At 31.1% G+C, this 19,416-nt stretch overlaps 3 protein-coding genes across 8 annotated transcripts in view; 1 reads left to right on the top strand and 2 right to left on the bottom strand.

The window, feature by feature from the left end:
• LOC105134368 (4-coumarate--CoA ligase-like 9) overlaps positions 1–4,592 on the top strand; it is a 5,144-nt gene extending 552 nt beyond the window's left edge. The window contains exons 3-8 of one of the 2 annotated variants that reach the window (XM_011038753.1): positions 69–1,125; positions 3,268–3,457; positions 3,626–3,771; positions 3,878–3,945; positions 4,115–4,217; positions 4,329–4,592. In XM_011038753.1, the coding sequence (XP_011037055.1) occupies positions 106–1,125; positions 3,268–3,457; positions 3,626–3,771; positions 3,878–3,945; positions 4,115–4,217; positions 4,329–4,442 (1,641 nt within the window). In that variant the 5' untranslated portion in view covers positions 69–105 and the 3' untranslated portion in view covers positions 4,443–4,592. Of the gene's footprint in view, positions 1–11; positions 1,126–3,267; positions 3,458–3,625; positions 3,772–3,877; positions 3,946–4,114; positions 4,218–4,328 lie in introns of those variants that run through there. The other variant, XM_011038752.1, reaches the window with a different exon arrangement.
• A 1,329-nt stretch (positions 4,593–5,921) lies between these two features.
• On the bottom strand, positions 5,922–8,127 carry LOC105134369 (uncharacterized). Its single transcript, XM_011038754.1, has 2 exons — positions 7,828–8,127; positions 5,922–7,773 (listed from the first exon to the last, which is right to left on the bottom strand). Exons 1-2 carry the CDS (start codon positions 7,920–7,922, stop codon positions 6,429–6,431), a joined length of 1,440 nt encoding a protein of 479 aa, XP_011037056.1. The 5' UTR covers positions 7,923–8,127; the 3' UTR covers positions 5,922–6,428.
• Positions 8,128–13,274: 5,147 nt separating this feature from the next.
• LOC105134355 (INO80 complex subunit D-like) lies at positions 13,275–17,332 on the bottom strand. 5 transcript variants are annotated; one of them, XM_011038735.1, is made up of 4 exons: positions 16,589–17,331; positions 14,717–15,043; positions 14,368–14,456; positions 13,275–13,874 (listed from the first exon to the last, which is right to left on the bottom strand). In XM_011038735.1, the coding sequence occupies exons 1-2, from the start codon at positions 17,188–17,190 to the stop codon at positions 14,779–14,781; spliced, it is 867 nt and encodes a 288-aa protein (XP_011037037.1). In that variant the 5' UTR covers positions 17,191–17,331; the 3' UTR covers positions 13,275–13,874; positions 14,368–14,456; positions 14,717–14,778. The 5 variants fall into 5 exon arrangements, with proteins under 5 accessions (XP_011037037.1, XP_011037038.1, XP_011037039.1 ...); XM_011038736.1 differs by having other exon boundaries at positions 13,275–13,870; XM_011038737.1 differs by lacking the exon at positions 14,368–14,456 and having other exon boundaries at positions 16,589–17,332.
• Between the last annotated feature and the right edge of the window lie 2,084 nt (positions 17,333–19,416).

Here is a 19,416-nt window from a genome sequence, read left to right as displayed (position 1 = left end):
GGGGGGGGGGGGGGGTTAAGTAAGGGAATTTCCCACAAGTATATAAGAGCTTGTTAGCAAAAACCTTACATATTTTCATTGCAGCCTACCAAAACTTGATCGAACATGGACCAAAAAGCCAACTCTCCAATCAACCCAAAGAGTGGCTTTAACTCCTCAGCAAAGACTTTCCATAGCCTAAGACCTCCTATCCATCTCCCTCCCGAGGAAACTCCTTTCTCAGCAGCTGACTATGCTCTCTCACTCCATGCCAACCACTCTCCCTGGCCTGATTCATTAGCCATAATCAACTCATCCACAAGCCAAAAGCTTTCTTACTCGGACTTCATTGAAAGAATCAAATCCTTAACCTTGTATCTCCAAAATGTCACTCAACTTCGCAAAAATGACACTGCCTTTATTCTCTGTCCGAACTCCATTAAAGTCCCCATTCTCTACTTCTCTCTTCTTTCACTTGGTGTAGTTATCTCCCCTGCAAATCCCATAAGCACTGAATCAGAAATTTCACACCAGATCAGTCTCTCTAACCCGGTAATCGCCTTCGCTATATCAAAAACATGTCACAAGCTTCCAAAGCTGAAATACGGAACCATTCTCATCGACTCACCTGAGTTTGACTCAATAATTACCAAGTCTCCTGCAACAACAACTCGGCAAGACCTCGAAAAGGTTACAGTGAATCAATCGGATTTGGCAGCGATCATGTTCTCCTCAGGCACAACAGGGAAAGTCAAAGGAGTGATGTTGACTCACAGGAACCTCATGGCTGTAATTGCAGGGTACTATCCATGTAAACCAGAGAGGAAATCCCCTACAGTCCTGCTTTACACGGTGCCATATTTTCACGTGTTTGGATTCTTCTACAGTTTTAAATCAATAGCATTAAGTGAAACAGTGGTGGTGATGGAGAGGTTTGATTTGAAGATGATGTTGAGAGCTGTGGAGGAGTTTATGGTAACCCACCTGGCGGTGGCGCCACCAGTGGTTGTAGCGATGGCAAAGAGTGACTTGACGGACGCTTGCGATTTGAGGTCGCTGGAGAGTGTGGGGTGTGGTGGTGCTCCGCTTGGGAAGGATGTTATGAAGGTGTTTGCAGACAGGTTTCCTACCGTGGACCTGTGGCAGGTTAGTGGCCATAATTTCTGGTATTCTCCGAAACTACATTTATATATAGCAATATACTCGAAATAAATTGGAACGTGCAGATATAAAAAGATAGTTTATGCAGATCATACATGCGGAAGATCAAGAGGGTGTTTGTCATTGTTAATCAGATCAATACTAATTAATCCGTGTTTAATTAAAACATTTCAAAACAAAACAAACTTAAATCGGACTTGATTATTTAGGAGAGCTGCGTGTCTGCTTTCAACTCTATAATTTTTCTTATAATCACTTCTTAGAAGAGATGCTTTGCTTATAAATATATATAACAAGGACAAACAATGAAACGAACCCTAAAATAGTTGGGAACAAGAAAGCTTGATGGTCGCTGTTCCTAAGCAATGATAAGATGATGAAGATAAATATGTCGGCCACCTAATTAACAAAACTAGGTAGTCAAGATAGGACGGTGCTTTATGATTTCAATCGAAACAATAATTTAGAGCATTCATTGATTTTTTTGGGTCCATGGGTTCCAATCAATAAAAAAAAACCCATCTCGTGATAAAAGTGCGTGTACGGTATAATAGTAGTATAGAATGTTTTTAATTAAAAATATATTAAAATAATTTATAACAATCATTTCATAAACTTCCTAGTTTTGCATGGGTCATTTGTTATTATTTATTGGCATTGGGATTGTATAATGAACACAGACAACACTTATGATGTAATTTTTTTTTTGGGTGTTAATGATTTTTATTTTATAAGAGAAGTTTTATCTAAGTTTTTTTTTTCCTTCTTCTTCTTTAAGGAGACACATCTTATAACTGTAATGATTTTAGGTTTGAGTTAATTTAATTTTTTTGAGCTATTTTTGAGCTGTTTTTAAGGCATAAATAGATTTATTAATGTATTTAAGCTGTTTTATATGCATTCTGGGTAAAAATAGATTTTCAAGCCAAAAAATCGACGTCCTATTTTTTTTTTGCAACCTCTAGTTACAGAATCTACGTAAAGCAATGATGCATCATCTGCTATCAAAAATGAAATTTCATCTGTGATTCTATTAAAAAAAAACAAATGACAAGATATTCACTTTTTAAGAAATAAAAAAAAAGTTGGGCTTAGTATGTGGGCTAGGTTGTTTTTTATTTTTTTTTTCCAATGTCCAACCATGTTGGGTCACTAAGCATACACACCTAAACTCTCTCATTTTCTTTTCATTTTTTTAAGGTTTAATATTTTATATTTGAGTTAAAAATTTTGATAAAAAAAATTATTGAGTAAGCTTAAAAGAGTTAATTCGTAGCATCCATACTATTATTTATTTTTATTTATTTTTATTTAATGTTTATTTTACCTTGATTTACAAAAAATATATTTTCACCATTTATTATAAATGATCTATGTTTGTATTTAGTTAAGAACTAAAAAAATAAATAAAAAATACAATTTCAGTATTTGTTATCAATAATTTATTTTGCTATCTCAGCCACATGTGCATGTTACTTTTTTTTCTTTTAAAAAACATTTCATATAAAAAATTCTTAAAAATTTTATTGTTGTATAATTAAATAAAAAATAATTTTTAGTATAAAAAGCTCATCAAATCTGTTGATGTGTATGCCTTACATCATATGTTTACATGATTGACTTGAGTTCATCTAGTTTTTTTAGTTAAGTGCTATTTGTTTTTATTATTTTTAGTTTTTAATATTTAGTTAATTAGAGGTTGAGCTTTACTCTTTATTTTTTTTAAGATTATCCATATATATTTTATATGTTAACTTGAGTTAACCCAAAGAACTCCAATGTATTTGTTATTAATAACTTTTTTTTTTTTATAACACAAGGATCATATGGGTTGAGATTTGAATTTGATAAAAAAAAACTTTTTTAAAAAAAAATTGATTTAATTGTTAATTTATCCTACTTGAGCTGATATTTTGGAAATGTTGTGATCAGTATTAATACTGTCAAACATTTTTTTTTAACAGTTTATCACAAACAGTATTACTTTATCATAGGATAGCATACTGTCGTGGTCGAAATTATAAATTATGATCTACAAAATACATAAAAGCCTTTTCTCTTATTTTTTATGAGATAATTATTAGTTTCAATGCAAACTCGCCTTTCATATATTGTTCCTATATAAAGGGTTATGGGCTAACTGAATCAACGGGGGTCCTGTCTCGATCAAATAGTCCGGAAGAAAGTCGCCATTGGGGTTCAGTTGGAAGGCTTACCGCAGGTTGCGAAGCAAAAATTGTTGATGCTGATACCGGTGACGCCTTGCCTCCGGGGAAGCAAGGAGAGCTTTGGGTTAGAGGATCCACAATAATGAAAGGTAAATATCCATGGCACACGCATGCACATGAACATCTAGTTTTTATTTGTCAAGTATTTTGCTAAGCAAAAGGCCTGACATTTGGCATCAGAAAATCAACCAAAGATGCTGCTCACTATATATTAACTAGAGACAGTACTGATCAGGATGATTTGGAATTCACTGCAGGTTATGTTGGTGATCCTGCAGCAACTTCTACCACCTTGGATCCAGATGGCTGGTTGAGGACTGGTGATCTTTGTTATATTGACGAGGAAGGTTTTTTATTCGTTGTTGACAGACTGAAGGAATTGATCAAATACAAGGGATACCAGGTAAATTCATAATATCGGTCTTAGTTTCTTGCCCCATTCAACCTCTATTTGAATATAAAGATTAAACAACTTAAATACTTAAATTACTATATATACATATATATAGGTTGCTCCAGCTGAACTAGAGCAACTGCTCCAGTCCCATCCAGAGATAGCCGATGCTGCGGTAATACCGTAAGTCTTCACTTCTTCAATTTTGTGGGATCCCTTGATTTCCCCCTCAATCAAGCAGCATTGGTATTGGTAGAAGAAATTATAATGATTTCAGTGTGTTTAGTATCATTATCAGTATTCTATAAGTCATAGGAAACATAAAGAAATTCTGATATAAAAGAAATTGCAGATACCCTGACGAGGAAGCTGGTCAGGTGCCCATGGCTTTTGTGGTGAAACAGCCTCAGAGTAGAATCAATGAAAGGGGGGTCATGGATTTTGTTGCAAAACAGGTGCTTTGCTAATGCTTACAGTCGTTTCTTTTTCAGTTTTCTCTCCAGCATCATTGATGAATCTGATCATTTTGTGCTTTGTTTTAATGCCTTTTGCATGAGAGCATGCAGGTTGCACCATACAAGAAAGTAAGGCGAGTAGAGTTTGTCAGTGTTATACCCAAGAGTCCAGCAGGAAAAATATTGAGGAAGGAACTGAGAAATTTCCCTTCATCGAAAATGTAATTAATGAACTGATTTCAGAATTGTTGGAAAATTATATGCTATTAAGAAAGGCTATGAATAGTATATCATAATAAGCCATTTATACTGTATGATAGTCAAGAATTAATTATTTAGGTTTTTATAGCCAAAATCAGTTAAAAAATAATAATATGATTATGTGTAAAAAACTCCTAATAGATTAATATCAAGTTTAGATGTTGATTAATTTTTTAATTTTAATAATTTAATATATATTTTTTAGTCAAATTAGTTGATAGTTTGTATTTAGAGCCGGATACATATGAAATATCATCTTTTAAAGATTTAAGAATTTTGGATAGTTCAGTAATATTTTAAAGAGATACATTCTAAAAATATATATGCTAAATATTGATATTTAGATTCAGAAAAGTTCAATAATATTTTTTTTATATAGTTTTGTGATGTTATTGGTAGATTTAGAGTTTTTAACTATAAGATTATATCTAAATTCATGTTTTTTTTAATATCTTATAATATTAATTCTAGATCAGGATTCTATCAAATTTAATTATATGATCAAAAGATTATATCATAATATTATTATTATTATTTTAAAATATAAAATATATTAAAAATAAAAAGTCAACTGGGCAAGATTACAAATATATATAACCTAATACGGATATACTCCCAAGAAAAAACTAAATAAACAAACATATTAAAAGGATGACAAAATTGGTTAACTAAGAATCCTATAAAAATTAAGGTTATCAATTTTGTTTTGATTTCATCTAAAATAATTAAAATATTTTATATTAATTTAAAAAATAAAACAAAACAGAATAATTTTTATCTTATCTTGATCCATTCTAGATTTTTCGGTTAAACTTCGATCAAAATGTTCCGGTTTCATTCTATATATTCCTTTCCAGTATTGAAAAGCCATTAAATCAAATTAAACTCGGTTCAATTTAATTAATTAAACCACTCAAGCATAAAAAACTCTTTTTCATTACTATTTTCAATAACAATAATATTAATAATAATATTAAAAATTATTATTACTATTTTCATTAACAATTATATTAATTTTTTAAAATTAGATTTATCACTAATATATATAGTTTATATTCATGTTGTTTTTTTCATGTTTATATTTTGTAAGAATTTGAGAAAATTAAAAAATACTTTAGATTTCATTAGAATTAATAATATTAATTTAACTTTATATTTAAAATATTTATATTAAAACATTTTACTTTCATAATATTTTGATATTTTGTTTAAGTTGAATTACTTTAAGTTAAAAATTTATTTAATTTTAACTATTTAAAAATATTTAAAAATTATATTTGTTTAGTATTATATTTATAATGTATAATTTATAATTAATTTATATTAAATTTGAATTATGTTTGTTGTGTATATGTGTGAGAGAGAATAGTATAATATAGCATGCTGAAACATTTTAAAATTAAAATATTTTATTACAAAATACTTGTTGAAAATTGACAAATAATAGATGCTAAAGTTGACCAACAAAATAAACAGAGTAACCCCAGCTGTGCAGCCTTAACAAGCAACCTTCAACGGCAACCAAGCAAGTAAAACACAGCCAACATATCCAAACCATCAGACAGGAAGCAGTGATGAAAGGAACACCAAATACAATCCAAGGGCATGAAGGAGCCCTCCTAAGATAATCCCAAAGGGGCCTGCGAGCACTAACAGAGTTGTAACCATAAACAAAGGTGGCAGCACAGGTGAACTGAGTTTCCAAGTTTCGGATAATGACATGCAGAGCTTGGGGAGAGGAGTCAATTGAATCAACATTGACTGTGGAAGGATTCCACAGCACAACAATCCATTGCTTCAATCTCAGCTTGTGCATTAACTGAAGCTTAGAAGAGACCAGTTTAGTCTCTGAAAGACCACAAACATCAATTTTGTTTTTCTTCATGAGGGATACCACCTCATGTTACTTCAGCGGACTGTTAAGTCCCCTGACATTCCAGCTGAGAAGAATCATAATATAGTTGGAGAGGTAGGAGATTCCCTACCACTTCCAGCTGCTTTAGATACAAGTCCCTTCTGGGCGCTCCTAGTAGTTACGGCATCAGCAGTTCCAGCTATACCACGGTTTTTCCTTCCCAGAGGTGTCTTAAGATTGCCCTCCAAAGAATTAGAAACGGCAGCACCCTGTTCTCTGCATATATCCTCAGCGGGAAGATCCTTGCCAGAGGACTCTCTGTTCTTCCTTCCCCTGACAGTTTCCGATTCTTCAGAAATGACATCTAGCTCAGTTTGCATTGGGTCAAAATGCTGCTCAGCAACGACAGCTTTCCTTTCATCTTTCTGCACACTGGTGCCCACTACAGGTTCCAGGCTTGCAGAATTTGCTTGCTTAGAACAACTCTTGTTATGAGCTGTTCGACTGCCCTTCTTCCCTGACTCATTTGATGCAGCAGTTTTTGAACAAGCACCTGTTGCATGGCCAAGAGCTTTGCATAGCTTACAAAATCTAGGCAGTGTCTCATAAACTATAGATTGTTTAAGTGTGGTTCCATTCGGCAGGAGAATATCAACAGCATGTGTAAGTTCATCAAGCAAATCAAGCTCCACTAACACTCTGGCATATGAGATTCTGGACATAGAAGCAGTTATACGATAAGTTTGAATAGGTTTCCCTATCGTACTGGCAATCTTGGAAAGACAGCGGATAGACCAACATTTTAACGGCAAATTTGGAAATTTCACCCAGACGGGGGCTTTTGTCCTTTCTTCATGACTGGAATCAAAATACTCCGGCATAGATTTCAAAATTAAAGGCCTGCGATACACAAGATAAGGACCGCCGGCCAGAACTGCCAATTTATCATCCACATTGTTAAATTTGAAGACAAGCCAGCCAGATTCATGGATGGACAAAGAGGCTTCGCAATGCCATGTATTAGCAATAATACTATTCAAGGCTTTGAAACCAGGAAATTCACCTGCAACATAACCCAAAATGCAAGACTTCCATGCATCACAATAACTGCCTAGGTCTTCGTCTGTAGTGTGATCTGAAGATTTAGAGGTAACAGGGTTAAGCTCAATAGGAGCAGTTGGTTGAGCTTGGGTATCGGACTCAGTTCCTGCTGGAAAATCTCCAGACTTTACAATACCAGGAGATGTACCTTCAGAGCCAGCATCGTTGATTCCTCTAGCCGGAGATGAAGTGGGAGAATGAGCATTGCTTGGACCGCTCCTGATGCCATCTTCCGGTTCAGTATAGACTAGTTCATCTTCTTCACGCGATTCTGAGCCAGAACCACACGCGACTACATCGTCATCTTGGATGGGAAACTTATGAGGACTAGATCCACCCACAATAGAGTTAGAAAACTGATTCTTCTCAGCAAAAGCATGGGAAGCTTCCAACGCAAAGATGGAGTTTGCATTTTGAGTCAGATCAGAAAACTGAGATCTCTGCCCACGAGAGAAGGAAGATGCAGATTTCTTCTTGTTTTTTGCCATGAGAAAGAAAAGCAACAAAGGAGAAGAAAAGGTTGCGAAGGAGAAAGCAAGGAACAGCAAGAGGGAATTCAAAATTTCAAATCAGAGAAGGCGCCATAAACGCGAGGGAATCGCTTCTTGTAAGTTGTGGCATTGCAGCAACACCAATGCCACAATTTCTGTAGCGGGAATGATATTGTCGTGACAAGTGATGACTTTTCTTGTTTTTGTCTTGTTGCACTTTGTCCTAACAAATTCAAATATATGTTATTTTCTAAAATAAATTTATGCACTGTGATGTTTTTTTTCCAGGCCAATACATAGAATTTAGAGAAATAAATAGAAGCACACATAACTAAACCTAATTAGAGCAGAGACCCAGCAAACAAATTTTGATTTCTGTTTCCTTTCGTTTGTTTTGCACTAACTAGCTTTTATGTTTACGGTGCAAAAAATATAATTAATTATTTAATAATATATTAAATTATTTTTATATTATAAGATTTATTAAAAGATTGAGTTTGAAATACAGTTTTTGATAAACAATTTTATATATTTTTTTAATTGAATTTTATAAAAAATTATTTGTTTTTGTGTTTCAAAAACACATTTTTTAAAAACTGATTTTTTTTATTTTTTTACTTCAAATTATTTTTTTTATATTTTTAAAATATTTTGATGTTCTGATATTAAAAATAAATTTTTTAAAAAATAAAAAAAAAATATTTTGATGTATTTTCAAGTAAAAAATATTTTAAAAAGTAACTATAGCCAAATATTATATATATATATATATATTTTAGTATATATAAATTTCAATTATAATTTTTACTAAATACATATCTAAATTTAATTAATTTTATTTTTTTTTAAATTATAACCATAAAAGTTACCCACACTTTTAATGATATGTAGCTTTTTATGAAGAAAAGAATAAATAACATAATTTAAGTATAATGCATGTCCAATTTAATCATAGATAAACGATTTGATATTGTCAAATTGTGATAATGGAGCTAAGCAAGGGAATTTTCCATGCTATCTTCAAAATATGCTAAGAACTTCTTATAAAAAACCTTATACATTTCCATTGCAGCCTAGAGACTAATGAGATGGTTGGAAGCATGGTTATTATCCCTCACCCGAAAGTTAATTTGGTCAAGGAGTTGGATTTTGAACTATACAGGTTGATCTGGATTAGCCGGGAAAATTTAAAAAAAATATCTTGGATTAGCTCGGAAAAAAATATTTGAAATTTTAATATTTTTAATGAAAATAATTAAAATACAATTTATGTAAATATAAACTATATATGTTATAAATAATAAAATTTGAAGAATTATTTTAAAATATTTTGTATCCTACCTTAAAAAGATATTATAATGTCATGTTATCCTTTTAAGTTGAAGTATTTGAAAATCTTGGATTAGCCCGGAAAAGAATATTTGAAATTTTAATATTTTTAATGAAAAAAATTAAAAAAACAATTTATGTAAATATAAACTATACATGTTATAAATAATAAAGTTTAAAGAATTATTTTAAAATATTTTGTATCCTACCTTAAAAAGATATTATGATGTCATGTTATCCTTTTAAGTTGAAGTATTTGAAACAAAAATATTTTTTTATTCTATATTAAAAAAATATAACTTTTTTCTTATGAGTATAGAGTATATATATTAAAAAAATTTAAATTCTAAATTAAAAAAAAATATTATGAACATAAAGTACATATATTAAAGGAATTCATATCTCATATTGAAAAAAATATAATATTCTTCTAATACTTATTTTATGAACTTTAAAAGGGATTAATAACCAATTAAAAAAATATAAAAAAAGTTTTTAATTAAAAAAAAATACATTTAAAAAAAAAAGTTTTATCCAGGTTTTGTTGGGTATTTATTACCCCAATATTTTTCGTTACCCAAATCAATCTATTTCTCAAGTTGAAGTGTCAGATGGTCTGGATTTAATAACTATGACAGTAAGTATAATAATAAATGTGGTTTAAAATACTTTTTTTATTTAGAAATGTATTAAATTATTTTTTTTAAAAAATATTTTTAACATAAAAATTAAAACAATATAAAAAATAAATTATAACTAAATTTATATATATATATATATATTATTTTTAGAAAATACGGTACAACTCCCTTCGACACTCTACTTAAACTTGATCAAACATGGACCAACAAGCTAATTAACTTTTGCATTGACTATTTCTTATTTTTTAATATATTTTTATGTTTAAAAAATATTTTAAAAAATTTAAATTTTTTATTTACTATAATATTCAATATATTTTTAATATTTTTAAATTATTTTAATATTCTCATGTTAAAAATAATTTTTAAAATAAAAAATATCATTGTTATATATTTTAACATAAAAATTATTTAAAAAATAACACCACCGTACTAAACAAATGTACCGAGAGCAGTCCAGCTTTTCTATTTCCTTTCCTTTTTCCTCCAACAATAACTTTTGGATTTCGTAGTGGAAGCTGCTACTGATGATGAAATGCAGAGTCATGCATGGGAGAGGAGCAGTGATCAAGCCAGACAATGAGCGATCGATCGATCCCCACCATTGAACATTCCATCATAGACGATGATATAAGTTCCCACTTTCTTCTACGTCCATGACAACGAACTGTCAACTTTTAAAAGAAAAAAGTCATCATCAACTGTTAACACCACATCGATCATCGACATCCGCCGAGCCTGATATTTTTCTCGGAGCATATCATCGAACACCCAAAATACCCAATCCAGTTCGAGTCCCCGAGATATTCTACTGGCAAGTTCAAGATATGGCATGTCAAATCGATAATCTATTGATCTGTAACCTGAATTAAAATGGGCTAGTGAAAAAAACTGTTTTTGTTTTTACTAGAACATATAGTTTTAAATGTTCTTCTGAATAAAAAAAAGCTTGAGTTGATTTATATTAGTGGATCTTAGACTAGTTTAACTCTCTAATCGAGTTTTATAACCATACAATCTTTCTAACAGAACATATAAACAAAGAAAAAGTAAAGGCCACAAGATAAAATGATTGACTGGAACATCGAATATAGTTTTCTTGATAAAAATTCATGTATAAGCGATTCGATGTCAAACGACGATAGCGTGGGGGGGGCTAAGTAAGGGAATTCCCCACAAGTATATAGGAGCTTGTTAGCAAAAACCTTGTATTCTTTCATTGCGGCCTACAGTCAAAACTTGATGAACATGGACCGGGAAGCCAACTCTCCAATCAACCTGAAGAGTGGCTTCAACTCCGCAGCGAAGACTTAAGACCACCTATCCATCTCCCTCCCGAGGAAACTCCTTTCTCAGAAGTTGAATATGTTCTCTCACTCCTTGCCAACCACTCTCCTTGGCCTAATTTCCTTAACCTTGAATCTACAAAATGTCACTCAACTTTGCAAGAATGACGCTGCCTTTATTCTCTGTCCGAACTCCATTAAAGTCCCCGTTCTCTACTTCTCTCTTCTTTCACTTGGTGTAGTGATCTTCCCTGCAAATCCCATAAGCACTGAATCAGAAATCTCACACCAGATCAGTCTCTTTAACCCGGTAATCGCCTTTGCTATATCAAAGCGGTTACGCCCCCAGTGGTTGTAGCGATGGCAAAGAGTGTCTTGACGGACGGTTACGATTTGAGGTCGCTGGAGACTGTGGGGTGTGGTGGTGCTCCGCTTGGGAAGGATGCTATGAAGGTGTTCGCATACAGGTTTCCTACCGTGGACCAGTGGCAGGTTAGCGGCCATAATTTCTGGTATTCTCCGAGAGTACATGTTTATACATAGCAATATACTCGAAAGAAATTGGAACGGGCAGATATAACAAGATAGTTTATGAAGATCAAGAGGGTGTTTCTCATTGTTAATCAGATCAATACTAATTAATCCGTGTTTAATTAAAACATTTCAAAACAAAACTAACTTAAATCGGACTTCATTATTTAGGAGAGCTGTGTGTCTGCTTTCAACACTATAATTTTTCTTATAATCACTTCTTAAAAGAGATGCTTTACTAGTAAAGTTTCGGTATACAATGCTTTTTTATATTTAATTGTGAATTATGTTAGTATAACTTTTTTAATTCTTTACTTCCTGCTTTTTTAATTAAATTTAGTTGCAAGTTAACTAATATAACTTATGTAAAAGGCAAGATTTTCAAGTCTAAAAGGTCTTATTTAAAAAAATATATTAAAAAATAATATAAATTATTTGATCATGGAAAATAGAATGCAAAATCTGATTTTCTTATGCAAATATTTTATTGTTCATTTCATTATATTGCTGGTAAAAATATTGATAAAAATAAAAATTCCTGATTATATTTTTTCCAACAACATGTTTATGTTGAAAATTAAAATACTGACACAATATTTACCAAAACACCGATGTAATATTGCATGATATTTTTCATGTGAATTGATTTAATCCATTAATTGTTAATCCTTTAGTGATCTATTTTACCCATGAGTTTTTTTAAAAAAATTTTACTGTATATCTATGAAATCTATATTCGTTAGATAGTTGCTACATTTTCTTATGTTAAATCCTAAGTATTGACTTCTCAAAAGAAAGGAAAGTTTAATTATTAGAAAAATCTTTTTTCTAGCTGCTGAAAAATAATCCATTAAGGAATTGTGAATGATAAAAAATAATTTAATCACCAAAATAATCAGATTGCTCATGCATCTTATATGATATAATATATACCTAACAATCACAATCACGATACTTATATTTATATTATATTAGATTATTTAAATGTTGGTTTTTTTCACCACTGAGTTAATCATGTTCTCATCTTGTTTTTAAGATATTGGTGAAAATTAAAAAAAATTATTTATAAATACACTTGCAATACATATATTTATAACGAAAATTTGATATTTGATGCTTTTGAAATATAAATGTGGCAAATAGCAATTCAGATCATTCAACAATAGCAGCCTTGGATTATGAATTTGATATTTTAAGATGAACATTATCAAAATTGTAATAATTAGTATTATAAAAAGTTACAAATAATAAAATTGTAATATTTAATATGATAAAAAGTTACATTATAAATATTGCACCTGTGTTTGATGTGCCTCTACTATCAGGATTTGATTATCATGGTTAAAGTTTTTTTAAGCTTCCGTTTAGTGGAAGAGAAAGACCATTTCAAGCTCCTCTCTATGTTCCTCGTATCAATTCGTATGTTCATCCATGGTTGGTTGTCTAATGGATCAAAGATCATATGAATGCTTTGAGTTCTGGAAATACATTGGTTTAGTGAGGGAGACGACATGGAATGGAGGATTGCAAGAACTACTTCCTGGTGCTGTAATACCAGATGATGAAAATGAACGCATTTTTGCTTGCAAAACTAGATGTGCCTTTGTGTTGTAGCTCCTAGGTTCATTTTGAGGATTGTCAGCACTATGATTTGTTGACAAAGAATCATAGGATCACTGGAGATTTGTTAGATTTGCTGACATATATTTATAAGAATCATAGAATCGGCATGTTCACAAAAACACTTAATGTTGTTGTGATTGTAGTAAGATCATGCATCACTGGAGAAATTAATTGCAGCAGATTCTATTATCAGTTTTGCAGAGAAGACTGCTTTCAAAAATGAAAATTTGAAGCCAGTCCCCAGTCCCCAGTCTGGGCCTGCAATCTAGACAGGTCATGCCCAATTCAAGCTTGAGCTGTGGTTTAAGTTGACCATAATCTCCTGGACGTAAGGTCGGGTTTATCATTGGAAGCCATTTGATGTGATAATGTATTCAACACAGGTCATGCCACCGACATGCTGTTGAGTGACTTGGTTACTTTTTTGCTGGGGCTGGATAACAGTAGAGACTTGGATGATGTTCAGCGGGCTCATCTCTTAAAACTCCAATTGCAGGGGCTGGATAGCTGGATAACAGTAGGGACTTGGATGATGCTTCCTTGCATTAAGTAGACAAGTTACAGTAGTTTAAGTTAAAATAAATGGCAATCTTTATCATATAACCCGCTTTAACAATCTTGTCATATAGATCAAGGATTCCACCCCCATAAAACGCCTGGTTGTGCCATACAATCTTTCAACATTATACGAAGAAAAAGCACAGAGGCTCAGTGGATATACATGCACATAATGTTTAGCATTGCATTTGCATGTGTTTGGATGCGTTTTAAAAGTGCAATTGACATGAGTGTTTTTCAATGATTTTGACATGCTAATATTAAAAATTATATTAAAAAAAAATCTGAAAAAAGAAATATTTTGATGCATTTTTAAATAAAAAACACGCGGCGTCATAATACCAAACACATATAGAATACCATCATACACCAATTCAAGCTGAATGGCTATACAAGCTTTTTATAATTAAAATAGAGGAGGTTCAACACGAGAGTTTTACAATTGTATAGCATGAGTAGAAATTTTATGTTCACCACAAAGTAGCTAGTGCAGTCCTTGTAGTGAACCATTATACTACACCTAGTGTTTGTCACTAGAAGATAAAACACCTGGACAAGAATATCTGCAAACAACAATTGATTTGAATGGTAAGTGGTATATTTTATTTCTTAAAGGCAACATGAATTCAAAAACTAGTGAAAATAATTCTCTGTTTTATTTCTTAAAGGCACCATGAATTCATAATCTAAGTAAAAATAATTCTCTGTATATCCTAAAAAGAATAAAAATATAATAGAAATTGTATGTTTGAAACTTTTAGATGATCCGAATTATGATCATTTCTCCCCTCTTTACCCAAGCTTGATCAGGAAAACATCTTACCTTGGGTTATTCCAACAACATTTACTCATGCTTCATAGTCGCCTCTACAATGGAGAAACAGCTCAGCTAGCAGTCACTTCCTTGTCCATGACTTTACTCCGATTTCCCCTTTCTGCAGCCTTTCTTTTGAATTGAATTTGACGCACATATTCTGTCACAATGACATGAAATTTAGGAGCAAGCTTACTCGATGAAGAAACATTAAGACCTGCTTTCCTCAGAGCCTGAGTCACATGTTTCTGGGCCTTTTGGAGGTGAATGGTGCAGAGAGAAGGAGCAGTTGATCTCAGTATTGGCTTTCCACATGTTATCGGTCCAGCCTGAGCGCTAGAGTACATAGCCAACCAAGGAAATCTAATGATCAGTGGAAAATCAATTGATTCACAGCATCACTCATAACGCACCATTTTAACATTCATCGTATGATACAGAAAAGAACAGAAAGCAAATCCAATCAACTGCCCCTCAAAATAGCTTCGACTTGGTATCATGGAAAGCAGACTGGTGGCAGAAATGATAGCTATCTTAGTCTAAGGAGCGACAAACAGGAAGCTATGGCTTGGATATCAAGTTTGTTTTTTAAATTTTAGTCTCTTGTTACTTTAGCAAGAAACTTAAAATTGTTCGAGTCTAAAGCATAGATCCATCAACGAATGGATGTTTGTATTTTCATATTAGATGTTAACTAATGCCATCAATCTATTACAAGCTGTAGCCATGATGTCAATGCTCCACGGACCTTGCAGCAAGACAGTGACATCATGCACAGCAGTAATCACAGAAAACAAGAAAATATACTTCAAAAAAGATAGGCAAAAGTCACAACTTCACCCAACACAGTTAAATCGTTTGGTATAACATCCAAGTATAAACATGATTTCTTGGTGAAAGTGCAAACAAGGTTATTCATGCAAGAATCCAAATTACTTCTATGGCACTACTAGAGTTCTTTCTAACCCCGGTTATCAAATCAAATTTAGCCACTAGTTGGACCATCAAATATCATCACACAATTTGTTTAAGAATAGAGATAACTCTCCCCTACTCATTATTATTATTATTATTATTATTATTATTATTATTATTATTATTATTTTGTTTAGCTTATTGCTAAGGTATTGCTGTGCCTTGTTATCTACCATGATGGCATCTGAAGGCTATTTTCAACTTGTAAGGTCAAAGCATGATGTATACCCTGAAACAAAGTTTTATACTTGTAAGTCTGGTCCCATTAAATCCAGAACTAATGTTAAAAAAAAAAAAAGGAAAAAAAAGAGATACCAATCTAGCATGAAAAAATCACATCTTTCTAGTATTTCAAATAGTTCCATAATCGTTGCTCGAAGCAAGAAGACAAACAGATACTTCACATCACGTTTTCACACATCAGCAAAATCTGTACATAATTAAGGATTAAAATCCCAGCTTAAAATCAAGCAGCATTAATCATTTTGAAGCCCAAAATATCTCGGTCACAAGCAATTCTCAGGTAATTAAATGCTATGAATTTACAAACCCTTCATGATTCATGACACTTTTCTTCCAAATCCCTTATACCAAGTATATATAAGCCAATTCCTACACAATCTTAATCAAGCTCATTCAATTTACCTACTCCAAACTTCCTCCATTGGTCCATGACAAACTAATCTTGCACAATAATGCAACCACTAAAAAAAATGGCAATCCCAAGCATCCAAGCATAAACAAGACATCCCAAAACCCATCTAGAAATTTAAAATTTAACACCACCAAAACAATCTTACAGAAACCAAATAATCAAAACCACACACACAAAAAAAAAAAAATACCCATCAAAGAAATAAGCTTTATAATCCAAAAATCAAAGAAAAAGGTAAAGCAAGATGAAACCTTTTGATAACATAACCACAAGGCTTGTAAAGCTTCTGCTTTGCATCAGAAAGTATATGAAGATGACAAAAACTTGTCAAAGCCATAGCCTTTAACTTACACCCAACAAACAGACACCTATGATTACTCTTCAAATCACTAACATTAGTGTTATTTTCACCAATAACTTCAATATTAGCCCCACTCTCTTCATTCTCCCTCTCTAGAACGCCAATCCCACCACACTGTTTCTGCTTTTCTTGTTTTTGAAGGGTGTTTTGATGGTCTTCTTGAAAAGGGCTGACACCATATTCCCAATAGTACTCTCTGTACTGAATCTTGAGTTCTTCCATTAATGCCCAGTAATGATCTTTGAAGCATTTTGAGAGTTGTTTTAGCTTGTAAGACCTTCTTTTGAGGAGTTCTTGGCGCGTGATGTGGGTGGCGCGTGACAAAACCTGGTCTTTGAGGGTGGGAGATAGTGGTGATGGATTAGTGGTTGGGTTAGCGTTTTGAGTGATGTTAGGTTGTGGGGTTGTTGTGGTGGTGGTGTTGTGGGTAGAGTGGTGGTTCTTGGGTGGCTTAGAGGAGGAGGGTAGGTGTTTCTTGGTGGCTGCAGTCATGGCTACCTAAAAGGAGAGTTTAGAGAGTGGGGAGAGGAGAGAGGGATTTGTTTTCTTGTATTTCACTTTGACTGACTGTTCACAGAATGTCTGAATACAAAATTGACAATCACAGACGACGTGTAGCTTACAATTGGATGACGGTTACTCAGCTTTCCCGAAAAGTGCAGAGCCCAAGTGCTGATTCATTTTATAGCGAAACTCAAATTGACACCAGCTTTTCGTCGTGGATTTGATTGTACATATGAGCAGTTCATTTTTTTAATTTTAGTCATTGGACTTTTAATTTTTTCAATTTCATCCTCTAAAGTTATATTATATGGGCAGAATCATTTGCGTTGTTTACGGGAATAATTTAACAAAGGTTTTATCATTCTCACAAAATTTTTTTTATTGAACTGACTATAGGACAATATTGGTGTTTTTATTTTTAAAATTTATTAATTATTATTAAATTGATTAAAAATAAATAAATCATTTTGTATTAAAATATCATTTAAAACAAAAAAAAAATATAAAGTAATATAAATGGTGGATAAGCCTTTTCTCTTTCTTTACTTTAAAAATTATGTTGATGATGTAAAGTTTCACAATTATACTTTGATTAATTGATATGTTAAATTTAATTTTTTTTAATTTTAATTTTTATCATTTTATAAAATTTTGAATTTTTCTTAATTTTCCTTCAACTTCAATTTGTTATATGTTATTTTTCTAATTTAATATTTATTTTTTGATTATTTTATATTATTTTATTTTTATTTTTATTTTTAATTTCATCATTCAATAAAAAAAACTATTTTATTTTTTATTTCACTTTTAATTTTCATTTTTTTTATTGTTTTGTTTTGCCCTTTTGTTAGATTAATTTTTCTTTTTAATTTCACCATACAATCAAAAATATTTTTTTATTTTAATTTTGATCTTCATTATTTTAATTTCTATATTTTTTTTATGGATTCTTTTTGTATAATTAATTTTTTTAATATTATCATTTGATAATTAAATTTTATAGTTTTTATAGATATATTACTTTCAACTTAATAACCAAGGCACAAATTTAAAAAGTCAATGCAAATTGATATCTTTTTTATATATATTTTTTATTTTTTTATTATTCAACATTGTCATGTAAACTCAAGTTGAAATATAACTTTTTAATTTTTTTTTTCTACCTTATTCAGATTTTGGTGTGAAAAATTTTAGTTTAGTCTTTAAGTTTTCAAATCTTTTGTTATTTAATTCTTATTATTTTAGAGATTAATATTTCATTACTAAACTTTATTTTGTTTCATATTTCAATATTAGGATATTGAGAAAAAAGAAGAAGAAAGTTATTATAAAAGATTTAAATGAGAGATAATGATTTGATAGTCACATTTTTAGCAAAAGAAAGAAAGAAAGAAAGAAAAAAAAAAGAAGAATAAAAATAAGATGTGTATTAGTGAATTAGTTTTTTTAATAGGTGTTCAATAGAAATTTTGTTATAAAATGCTGAGAAAATAGATTAAGCTCAGTTTAGCTTTTTTTTTTATCTTTTTATTCGATCCCCAGCCTATCCATCTTATTCTTAACCACTCCTTTTAGTTTGAAAATGGAACTATTCGGAGCATTTGGCCTGGCCATGCCTCCAAGCACATGCAAACGAAAAGTCCACAAGTTTTGGTTAAATAAGCACATGCAAACGAAATATATTCGGAGTATTTTTTATTTTTTTTAAATATTTTTTATTTAAAAGTGTATTAAAATAATTTTTTATTTTAAAAAATTTATTATTAATATTAAAATTTAAAAATATAAAAAATAATTAAATTTTTTTATTAAACATATATTATACGCACAGTTTTCAATATTTTTTTAAGGTTTTAAAGGTACGGATAAGACCATAATAGTTGTAATAGCTTGAAATATTTTTTGTTTAGAAATATATTAATATATATTTTATTTTATTTTTTAAAAATTATTTTTGGTATTAAAATAATTTGAAAAAATATATAAAAAAATTATTTTAAATAAAAAAATATTAAGTGTTTTTAAAAGAATATGATTTCCATTTTCAAAGCAAGGGCGAACATTTTATAATGCACACAAATCAAGAGAACCTTCAACCACTAGCCTAACCGCTTGGGATTCTCATTCTAATTTCTTAGCATAGATACATTGGAGATAGATTCACCTTTACCATTCCAAAACATCAATGAACACAAAAAATCAACAAAAAAATGC

This window comes from Populus euphratica, unplaced genomic scaffold (genome assembly GCF_000495115.2).
Source record: "Populus euphratica unplaced genomic scaffold, PopEup_1.0 scaffold67.1, whole genome shotgun sequence".
Lineage (NCBI taxonomy): Eukaryota > Viridiplantae > Streptophyta > Magnoliopsida > Malpighiales > Salicaceae > Populus > Populus euphratica.
Note: the sequence above shows the minus strand (reverse complement) of the source record. Positions and strands in the feature narration are given on the sequence as shown.